General features: G+C 34.4%; 1 protein-coding gene across 2 annotated transcripts in view; it reads left to right on the top strand.

Moving 5' to 3' along the window:
- LOC125680310 (transmembrane protein 145-like) overlaps positions 1 to 12,136 on the top strand; it is a 32,981-nt gene that overhangs the window by 15,736 nt on the left and 5,109 nt on the right. Inside the window, exons 4-10 of one of the 2 annotated variants that reach the window (XM_048919782.2) lie at positions 575 to 775; positions 927 to 1,020; positions 1,172 to 1,243; positions 3,257 to 3,406; positions 5,144 to 5,316; positions 6,952 to 7,124; positions 8,567 to 8,687. In XM_048919782.2, coding sequence (XP_048775739.2) covers positions 575 to 775; positions 927 to 1,020; positions 1,172 to 1,243; positions 3,257 to 3,406; positions 5,144 to 5,316; positions 6,952 to 7,124; positions 8,567 to 8,687 — 984 coding nt within the window. The remainder of the gene's footprint in view (positions 1 to 574; positions 776 to 926; positions 1,021 to 1,171; positions 1,244 to 3,256; positions 3,407 to 5,143; positions 5,317 to 6,951; positions 7,125 to 8,566; positions 8,688 to 12,136) is intronic. The other variant, XM_048919783.2, reaches the window with a different exon arrangement.

Genomic DNA, 12,136 nt, shown 5'->3' with positions numbered 1-12,136 from the left:
ATGTATCCTCCACTTTTTATCCATATCAAATTTCTCTGGACTGTACCATTACCTCCTTAAATCCAAAACAATGGGGGAAGTAATTTGTACAGCATTATATAGGATGGGGTTCTAATATATTTCAATTTAACTTTTAAACATCTTGTAGAAACACCCGTGGGGATCCGGGTTAGAATAGGTCCTCAGTACTCCTTGCTTGTCGTACAAGGCAACTAAATGGGGCGGTCCTTCGGATGAGACCACAAAAACCGAGGTCCCCTGTCACAGCAGGTGTGGCACAATAAAGATCCCTCCCTGCTCCAAGGCCATAAGTACCGAGCATAGGCCTAAATTTTGCAGCCCTTCACCGGCAGTGGTGACGTCTCCATATGAGTGAAATATTCTCGAGAGGGACGTTAAACAATAATCAATCAATCAATCTTGTAGAAAATTTATAAGTCCCTTATTTTTCAATTACAACCAAACGAAACCCCAATATATATTTCAACCCATTCGTCCATTTTATTTTTGTATATATTTATTTTATACTTGAACCCCACTATGATTATATCATTTCCTGTATTTTATTTTGTAGACATGTGATCAAAAAGTAGCAGTGTTAAATCCAGCCAACAACCAAATTATTCCTTTGTCCACTCTCTACACCTGGTCTGGGTGCAAAGAGGTGACAGAGAATGGGGTCACCAAGGTCAAATGTACAGGAGGTCGTACCTTTCGGTCATCAAGGGAACGGTGGTGGTTTATTGCCATCAGTCGCTGTGACCCAGGGACCACGGTGAGTACCAGACAATGAGAACTAGTAAAGAAATAGTTATTTGTTAATCATTTGACTACTTTAATATTAACTGTTGAAATAGACAACATTAAATATTACAGAAATGTGAATGGGTTGAGTTATAATACTGTTCTTATTGGGTTTTTTTCAGGGAACGATTGGTTTGAACCTAAAATACTCACTACACATGACAAATGGCAAAGAAGATGACATTCTGAGGCACGAGTTTTCAGCTGATGAATTTTGTATGTATATTTCACATGTTCAGTTACTGATTTTGAAGATTTGATTTTGTATTGTAACCTAGAGTTGATGCATTGTAAAGATTGCCAGTCTTCCATTTGTTCGCCTTTGATGGTGGTCTGGGTTACGTTAGGGCTATTGTTTATTTTGTAGATATCCTGCCTATTGATATATCCTTCGCCATTGTGTATGTGTTGGTTTTGGGCGTGTCAATTCTTTTTGCATGTGAGTAAAAATGTGATGTTTAAATCATTTCACACAGAATTGTTTGCATTCTGTTCTTGAAGGAGATTGCAATAGAGGGAGATAACTCTAACAATGCTAATATTTAATTTCTTAATTGGTCTTGATGTTAGAAGCACCAGTCCCTTCCTTTAAATCTCAGAAAAGCTTTGATTGTGAAGTTTAACCTGGTACTTGTTAGGAAAAAAGATTGTACAGACTGCCCATATTAATTACAAGCTGCTTGATAATTGACTAAAATCCTTTCTTTTAAGGATGTATGCTACACCAGAGAAATTTGATGTAGATCTAAAGTGGAGGATATGTACAACAATATTTTGAAGTTGAAAATTTTCAAATTTTAATTACTTTATTTTGTCAAAAAATACATTTTTAGTAGAAGGTAATCTGAAAAAAATTTAAAACCCTGCTGGACTTGAACCTGCGACCCACAGTTCAACAGTCGGTATTCTAACTTACTGAGCTACTCGGCTAGGTATTTAAATGAAAAAGGAAAAGTCAAATATTGCTGATATCGATTTTTTCATCAATGTTTTTAGCTCACCTGAACCGAAGGTTCAAGTGAGCTTTTCTGATCGCTTTTTGTCCGTCGTCTGTCTGTCTGTCCGTCCGTCCGTCTGTGTGTTAAACTTTTCACTTTTTCGACTTCTTCTCCAGAACCACTGGGCCAATTTCAACCAAACGTGGCCAAAAGCATCCTTGGGTGAAGGGCTTTCAAGTTTGTTCAAATGAAGGGCCATGTCCCTTTCAAAGGGGAGATAATCACAAAAATGCAAAAATAGGGTGGGGTCATTTAAAAATCTTCTCAAGAACCACTGGGCCAGAGGAGCTGAAATTTACCTGAAAGCTTCCTGACATAATGCAGATTCAAGTTTGTTCAAATCATGGGCTCCGGGGGTTGGATGCCCGGGGCCACAAGGGGGATCAAAGTTTTACATACAAATATATAGTTAAAATCTTTTCTCAAGAACCACTGAGCCAGAAAAGCTGATTTTTACATAAAAACTTTCTGACATAGTGTAGATTCAAGTTTGTTCAAATCATGGCCCCCGGGGGTAGGATGGGGCCACAAGGGGGGATCAAAGTTTTACATACAAATATATAGGGAAAAACTTTAAAAATCTTCTTCTCAAGAACCACTAAGCCAGAAAAGCTGAGATTTACATGAAAGCTTCCTGACATAATGCAGATTCAAGTTTGTTCAAATCATGGGCTCCGGGGGTTGGATGGGGCCTCAATAGGGGATCAAAGTTTTACATACAAATATATAGGAAAAATCTTCTTTTCAAGAACTACTGAGCCAGAAAAGCTGATTTTTACATGAAAACTTTCTGACATAGTGCAGATTCAAGTTTGTTCAAATCATGGCCCCCGGGGGCAGGATGGGACCACAAGGGGGGATCAAAGTTTTACATACAAATATATAGTTAAAATCTTTTTCTCAATAACCACTAAGTCAGAAAAGCTGATATTTACAAGAAAACTTTCTGACATAGTGCAGATTCAAGTGCCTCCGGGGGGGGGGGGGGGGGGGGGGGTAGGATGGGGCCACAAGTGGGGGGGGGGGGGGTCAAAGTTTTACATACAAATATAGGGAAAAGCTTTAAAAAATCTTCTCAAGAACCATTGGGCCAAAGAAGTTGACATTTACATGAAAGCTTTCTGACATAGTGTAGATTCAAGTTTGCAAAGGGTAGTTTGGGCCATAATAGGGACTAAGGTTTTACATGCAAATATATATGGAAAGTCTTCAGATATGGGCCAAGGTGACTCAGGTGAGCGATGTGGCCCATGGGCCTCTTGTTAAAGGAAGTCAGCCATTATGATGATGTTGAGTACTACCTTAAGTTACAATTCATCATATGCAACAGACTATTCAATTGCTGTACACCCCCTTTCTATAATATGTACTATTATGAACATCACGCGGTAGTGTAGATGTATTGTGTGAATTGTGTTAGTTAATGCAGTAGTGGATGTTGATTTTGTTGACAGACTTGCTGAAACAGAGACAGTTATTCCATACGACCTACAAGATGTACATGGTGTCTCTGGGCCTCTGGACGTTCAGCCTTCTGCTCTACAGTATAGCTTACGGAAAATACGCCAACACGGGCTACAAGGAGACCGGGATGGAATACGCAGGTATACAGACTAAGTGTGGAATATTATCAGACTTCATTGTGTACAGTGTAGAATATTATCAGACTTCATTGTGTACAGTGTAGAATATAATTATTATCAGACTTCATTGTACACAGTGTAGAATATTATCAGACTTCATTGTGTACAGTGTAGAATATTATTAGTCTTCATTGTACACAGTGTAGAATATTATCAGTCTTCATTGTATACAGTGTAGAATATTATCAGACTTCATTGTGTACAGGGTGGAATATTATCAGACTTCATCGTATACAGGGTGGAATATTATCAGACTTCATTGTACACAGTGTAGAATATTATCAGTCTTCATTGTACACAGTGTAGAATATTATCAGACTTCATTGTATACAGTGTAGAATATTATCAGACTTTATTGTATACAGTGTAGAATATTATCAGACTTCATTGTATACAGTGTAGAATATTATCAGACTTCATTGTACACAGTGTAGAATATTATCAGACTTCATTGTATACAGTGTAGAATATTATCAGTCTTCATTGTACACAGTGTAGAATATTATCAGTCTTCATTGTATACAGTGTAGAATATTATCAGACTTCATTGTACACAGTGTGAAATATTATCAGTCTTTAGAAAAAAATATTTATAAAAATTGAAAACATTATTTGTTATTAATATTTTTTAAATCTACGGATAAAATCATCAAAATACATTTCAGTTAGAAAAGAGATATATTTGAGTAATTTCTATCAATTTTGATCCGGATTGGTACTTTTTTCTCTAATTTGATTATAATGATTATATCTAAAATTTTGTCATTTTGTTTCAATTTCTTTTTATGATATATTTCTTCCATATATCTCTTTTCTAAATGACATGTTTTTTGATGATTTTATCTGTAGATTTAAAAAATATTAGCAAATAAAAGTTTTCAATTTTTATAAATATTTTTTATTTAAAAATTCGGAACATCTATCTGAGTCGTTTAGGCTTGTTTTCTTAGATATTCATATTATGCATCAAATCACAGCAAAATTTGGACTCTAGAGTATCTTATTTGCAAATGAAGTACCTTTTTTATCTTTCCGGGATAAATCACAAAAAATCATAAAATACTTGAGAGCTTGTATCACTTTTTCGATGGTGAAATCATACTTGACATGAGGTGTTTTAACGAGCCAAATTTAATAAAAATTTAGTGTAATTAGCAACCTTAAATACAATTATGTTTTTTCAGAATTGGTGTCTGATTCACACCTGCACTATGTTATCTTTAAATCAAAATGCAGATAATATTTTGAGGTTTTGGATGTATTTTAGCATGTTAAGAGAATTTGCAGAAAATCATTTTGTGACATCATCAGAGAAACAGTCATGCATGAACTGCTTTGTTGTGACTACATGTATATACATGTATGTAATTGTGACAGGAATTTATTTACATGTGTTACAGTAAGTTTATAGGATATTTGAATCATTTTCAAATTAAGATTTTATAATTTTTAATGAAATAGTCCTTCATTATCTTCCCGCAAAGTCTTGTGTTTATCACTAAACAATTAGGAAATATTTGCCTTTGGACTGCTTTATTTTTTTGTAAATAGGATTCAGGCATTTTCTACAACAGAATGAAATGTAATCCGTGTTGTTTTTTGGACAATTTATTCTTTCAAAATGATAAGCTATAATTTGTTTGAGAATCTTCTGGGTGACATATCAAGGGAGGCAACTCTTACAATATTTCTTGACAGCGAGAGGCTTTGGAACTTTGAGTTACCTGACTTTTATTCTGATGTTGATTCTGATGGCCAAAGGTTACACAATTACCAGGGGGAGACTGACCTCCGCCAGCACCATCAAAGTCTCGGTTTTCTTCACTCTGTACTTCGTCACCTTTGTTATCCTGTTTATCTATGAGGCATTGGTAAGTCAGAGAGAGAGAGAGAGAGAAAGAGAAGGCATTGGTAAGTCAGAGAGAGAGAGAAAGAGAAGGCATTGGTAAGTCAGAGAGAGAGAGAGAGGGTGGGCATTGGTAAGTCAGAGAGAAAGAGAGAGAGAGGGGGGCATTGGTAAGTCAGAGAGAGAGAGAGAGAGAGAGAGAGAGAAAGAAGGCATTGGTAAGTCAGAGAGAGAGAGAAGCCATTGGTAAGTCAGAGAGAGAGAGAGAGGGAGAGAGAAAGGCATTGGTAAGTCAGAGAGAGAGAAAGGCATTGGTAAATGAGAGAGATACAATTTTAGTTTCTTATGATATTAAAACTTCTAGAATCCCAAAAGTATTGAAATATGCCTTCAAGATGTAAGAAAAATATCAAACTAAACTATCAGGGATTTTCCACACCATTTTGGGAATGGGGCCTGGGCCATTAGAATTGGGAATTTTAACGCCATTTTGTCCAAATTGGGAATTTTAGTAATTCACAGTTTTACAACATATTTCTTAAAATACTCTTTTTTTCAATAAAAAGATGAACATTTTCTCTTCATTCATAGAAGTTTTTCTTATCATAACATTCTGTTTTTCATTGCAATCAGGGTTAAATGACACTTAAACCTATTTTTCAATGATGCATGGACTGACGGAACACCAGCTTTCAAATTCCCAAGTGACCCTAGCTTCTAGTTCTCAGATGGTTCTTCAAAAATGTCAGGAAGAGAAAATAGACAGCATTTTCCCCATTTTATTTGCAATTCATGGCTAATAATATTGTGTATTTATACTTTTAAATACTAGATGGATTTTTTTTTCAATTACAGTTGAATTAAATTTAGATTTAATCATGGAGTTTCAATTACATATTGTATAGCTTTGAAATTTGACATAAACAGCCTAACCATATATAAATTATTTTTCAAATCATGATCAGTTCAGTAGGAAAAGCACCAGGCTTGGGAAGTTATATTTTCATATCCAATGAAATCATTTTGTAAAGTAAATATATCTCTAAATGTACATATGTTAATATTAATGATAAAAGTTAAGTAAGCTAAATTTGAACTAATGCTGCTTTATACAATGCAGCTTAAAATATCACAATTTCTGGTGATTAGACTCTCCAAACGAAGTGTGCTGCTTCAAAGATTAAAACAATTATTTTCACACAAAGTACACTGAAAATACATTCTAAATATATATGATATTTACCTAATAACTCTCAGATAGGTTAAGGAAGTGGGTACAATAAGTGAAGCAACAATATAGCACGTATTAATCAAAGAAAATAATGGAGGAAATTCGGATTTATCGAACAGTTGCCGATATTTCTGGAGTGTTTTATAAAATGAGCTATGATGTTAGTGCTGCTGAATTATATTGAATCATTCCACTTTCCCCATGACAATATTGCAAAACAAGACAATTTTTTATTTGACTTGAATTGGGAAATTTTGTAGACAAATTGGGAAAAAATACTACTATTTTGCATTGGGAATGGGGCCGAATTTCGCCCCCCTACAACAGGGTGGAAAATCCCTGACTATATAGTTAGATTTTATGTACTTAGAATATATTTTGAAACATATGTATTCAAATTTGGCATGTAATTTCTGGGACTCTTTACAGGTGTTTGATGCAGGTGAGGTTCTGTACCTGTATGAGAGCCCCCCAGGCTATGGGCTAATCACCATGCGACTGCTGGGCTGGGCGTGGTTCTGTTATTCCGTGTTCTTCACCCTCAAACATTACAAGTCAAAATCCATGTTCTACTATCCATTTTTCATCTTCTACACCGTGTGGTAAGCTTTCACAGTTTCTAATTGAATTGATTCATTTCAACTTGTGTATTTCAACTTCATGTCATATAGTAGATAAATAATGATCATGTGTAGATGACTACAGTGGCGGATCCAGAGGGGTGGGTGTTCTTGGGATTGGACCTCTCCCTCCTTTTCATAAAAAAAATTCTTATAAAAGGTAAAAAGAATGCATTTTGAGGGTGGAACCCCCTTTTAAAGCCAAAATTAATGGTAGAACCCTCCCCCACTGTAAAAAAAATTCCACCTCTGCTACATGTGCTGAAAATTCCTGACAGTATACCAAAGTTTTGTTTGATGTCTTACAATTTTTATATATTTATATTAGAATCCCTTTTAAGTAAGTAATTATAGGTTATAGACTTTGTATGGGAAAATATGACGACCGAGTTTTTTGGCGCGTAGACGGACCGAGCTTGCGAGGTCCGTTCGCGACAAAAAACGAGGTCGTCATATTTCCCATACAAAGTCTATAACCTTTTTATTATATACTTTCAATTTCATTTAGAAACTAACAATAATTTTATTTTTAACAATAACTTTATCGGTTTAACTGAGTAAAAGATGAAAAACACGAAAAATTTGAAAATTAACGGCGTAGAAATTTGATTGTGACGTAATGTTTGCGGGCCGGAATGTTTCCGGGCATATATCGTGTGATATATGCCCGCAAACTTTTATAGAAAAAAGAAGAGATGAAATTGAAAGTATATAATAATCAATTTTATGTTTATTTCTTTATGAATTTGCATGGACGTTAATAAGACAACGACTAAATGTGACCTGCGGTCTGGCTTCAATACACACAAAATACACGTGTCACAATCACAGATCCGTCGTTCGGTTTCTTTTTAAAATGTGCATGTTTTTAAAATGACTTTATATTGGTACATTTAGAGAGAACCTTACTCAATGTTCCAACTAGGGAGACATCAGTATTAAAAAACAAAATGCTGGTACAATATATCACGAGGGAATCGAGGCATATTTTACTGTGGGAAAAACAGATGCTCAGATGTCATTTTCAGATTCATTTTTACAGGGTTGGAAATTACACTGTATGTGTTGTACAGATAAAGGAATGTATAAAAAAAATGTTGTTGCACTGTAATTTAGATATCAGTAGATAATATCTTTACTACAGCTCATTGTGACATCATACATTTAATATTTTAGGCAAAAGTTCAGCCTTGTCTGGGGTGTCAATTCTCATCAATCAATCGACTATTAGATCATGATCTCGCATATTACATACATTGTTTGATTTCATGTACATGTATCTACTCATTAGGAGAAAGAAGAAATCAATGATGAGTATCCAACAAAACACATTATGATAAGGTGCTTAGATAAATGCACCTCGTATCTGTTCTAATAAACATATTAATAATAAAACTGAACATAAACATGAACTTTTTTTGAAGGTTTTGGGCCAGTCCCATTGTTGCTATCATAGCAATGACGGTTTTGGCGCCGTGGGTCAGGGAGAAAACTGTTGTAGGGGTAGAAAATCTTGTCGCATTTTGTGGACACATATTTTTTTTGGTAAGGGGAGTTGTGCACACTTTCAGTATAGTGCTAATGTCATGGTAGATCAATACTTTGTAACTGCATGTTAATTCCGTGTAGATCTAAATCTCTGTATATACCGCATAATTGTTACTGGGAAAGTTCACGTCATTTAAGATCATAAATCACCCATGTATGAGATCCATTTAAAGTTCAAAATAGTGGATTGAAATTGACATCAATGTTGTTAGTTTCCATTTGCCAATATGAAAATTAGTCAGCTATATGAAAAGAAATGATGAAACTTTCCCATTTCTCTAATTTATTTATAAATTTAACTGTGAAATAATCTACTAGTTCAGTACACTTTATCAATAGTAGCTTATAGCTATAGAACAATATTGTAATCCTAGCTCATTCAGTGAGGTGTAGACATGTAGAGAACACTCACAATACTTTGCTATCACTAAATCAGACATGGATGTATCATGGTAAAATCAAATTTCATTCCTGTTTTGATGATATTCATATTATTATCACATATACTATCCTCAAACATTAAATGATGGAAATTTTAGAGGTACATTGAAATCTGTTTGCTCAGGATCCTGCTTAAGTTATACAATTACTGAATTAAGATATACAGAGTATTTTTAGATAGAATTAAATGTTTGGTACAAAAATACATAAACATGATTGACATAACTTTCTGGATCACACAACACACAGATGAGAGAGGATTTACTGTATATACTAGTACAAGGAATCTAGACATATTGGTACACCAGAATTTAGCAGTCACTGCACCCCCAGTGGTCAGGGGTTTACAGAGCAGCTTAAACCTACCACTATAAATCCCAAATGATTGAAATATTCTTTTTAACATCTGTCAAACAAAATATAGGAAATTATGACAGTTGTGATTAAAAAGACATCACAATGGAAATCAAAGATCAATGCCATTATGTTACTATGCCTACATGTGTGAAAATTAACGAATTCACATGGTCTATTTTTTATATTCCTTGTGGCGTATCCTCAAACTTGCAACTGTGTAACATACAGTCAAACCTCATTATCTCAAACTCTATGGTGCCGAGAATCTGGGGGTTCGAGATATTGAAGATTAAATACATACTGATATATCCAAGGTATTCGAGATACCGACGTTCGAGATGCTAAGGCTTGAGATACTGAGGTTCAACTGTATTTACTTTGACATTTGATGCATACTTCTTTCATAAAATTTTTGTTGAAAGAAGACCACCTGATTACAGAACAACTATTTTTGGTCATCACAGCTATTCTTTGTGTAGCAGATTGTAATACAAAGTGATAACTACAGGACTGAATGGGTAATTGTTGGTGAATGTAGAATCTTCATAATACACCCAAAAAAGACTGTATCTAATGTTTTGTTCAAAGTACCATGTCTTGCATCAGAAAGAGAATAACTACATGTAGCCTAAGAGTCTTCAGACCTGAGAAAACTAGTACTATGCAGTTAGCAGTGTTAATGCTGGTTAACAGTGTTAATGGTGGTTAACAGTATTAGTGCTGGTTAACAGTGTTAATGCTGGTTAACTGTGTTAATGGTGGTTAACAGTGTTAGTGCTGGTTAAATATGTTAATGCTGGTTAACTGTTAATGCTGGTTAACTGTGTTAATGGTGGTTAACTGTGTTAATGGTGGTTAACAGTGTTAGTGCTGGTTAACTGTGTTAATGGTGGTTAACAGTGTTAGTGCTGGTTAAATATGTTAATGCTGGTTAACTGTTAATGGTGGTTAACTGTGTTAATGGTGGTTAACTGTGTTAATGGTGGTTAACAGTGTTAGTGCTGGTTAAGGTAGTGATTGCATGGCATCACGTGGTTTATTCATATAGTATCTAAAAAGAGACTGTTTTTGTTTCGGATTCCGGAATACGTCAAGTGCTTATAAGCATCAGTAATAATGACAGACGATGGAAACAAAGACTTGTCAGCTATAACCAGACACAGGGTAAAGTGAAAATGAAAGGTGAAGATAACAAACAGTGATCAATTTCATAACTCCTACAATATGATTATAAATATACAAATAAAATACAATACAAATGAGAAATCCCTTGTGTTTTAATTATCTTTTAAATAATAGTCATTAGGCCCTAAGTCTCCATGATACATATTTCCCCCCCCCCCCCCCCCGGTCAATTTCCAGTCTTACAGCACATAAATTTAATTCACAAACCACTAGGCCTAGTAAAATCCTAATATATAATGCTATGGATTTCATAACCTGTATAAAGTGTTAGTGAACATAAATCTAAAATGCTACTATGTAAGTGGGTGTTCAGAGATTAATCAAAAAGTGTGTATTCTGAAAAGCAGCACTTGCTGTTAATATCTTTTTCTCAATTCGGTTATTTTTTATAATATAAAAAATAAAAAAGTTTTGTTGTTTGATAATTGCTTAGTTTGAAAGGAGGGGGGGAAAAAGACGTTACAGGTATCGACGTCACAATGCACAGTTTACATCGGATGGGTTATATTTCCCGCGTTTTTAACATACACTTCCAGAGCATGAATACAAGTAATTTCAAACAGAAAGTAATAAAAACATCTCCAAAGCAACAGTACTATTATTCTATGTGGAATAAATTCAATAATAAACATCAAAACATTTTTATAGTTTTAATATGAGTTAAAATAAATGCATGTAAGATGTATATCTATTGTAATTATCACCTGCAGCATTTATGTAAGGAGGGGGAGGGGGTAACTATAGTGATCATAGCGCCATAGTAAACCTGAAAACCAATATTGATACTTTTAGGAAAAATTCCTACTAACATATGTAAAAACGTATTTAATAATGAAAAAAATTCATTGGTTATTTATTTCTCAGGGGGTGGAAATATGTCTGATTTGGTGAATAATTGCCTTCTTAAAATTGCTCATAAGCAGCCCTGCTTCTACTTCATATGAAAATAGATGGACATATCAATACAAATTATAAATTAATTAAGGCTTGAACTTCAATTTGATATAAAATTTGTATCACTTACCCCTTTTGTATCATTTTTAAACACCATCTGAAACACCTGTACCATTTATTACAGAAAGTCGACGAGGGGTTACTATGACAACCGTAGTGTCACAATTTTCGTGAAAACCATATATGATACTTTCATAATGAGTTACAGATACTGTCAACTACAAAATATGTAAAAATAAAAAAAATTCATAGATTCATTAATTTTCAATGACCCATGCAATCACTACCTTTTAAAAATGTGTTAATGCTGGTTAACCGTGTAAATGGTTGCATTACATTGGTAGAGGCAGTGAAACTCGACAGTTTGCCACTGTTAGACCAGATTGATGTCTTCCGATCTAAATGAAGAGGTTGTTTGTTCACTAACTAAGCATGACTTTATTGTATCTAATGATTGAATAGTTGGCTAAGCCTTAAAATGTGTTTAACAAATATTTTAATTAGGTTTG

The sequence above is a fragment of the Ostrea edulis genome, chromosome 2 (assembly GCF_947568905.1).
Source record: "Ostrea edulis chromosome 2, xbOstEdul1.1, whole genome shotgun sequence".
NCBI classification, from domain to species: Eukaryota; Metazoa; Mollusca; class Bivalvia; order Ostreida; family Ostreidae; genus Ostrea; species Ostrea edulis.
The sequence above is the reverse complement of the archived record's forward strand: the minus strand, read 5'-3'. Positions and strand labels throughout refer to the sequence as shown.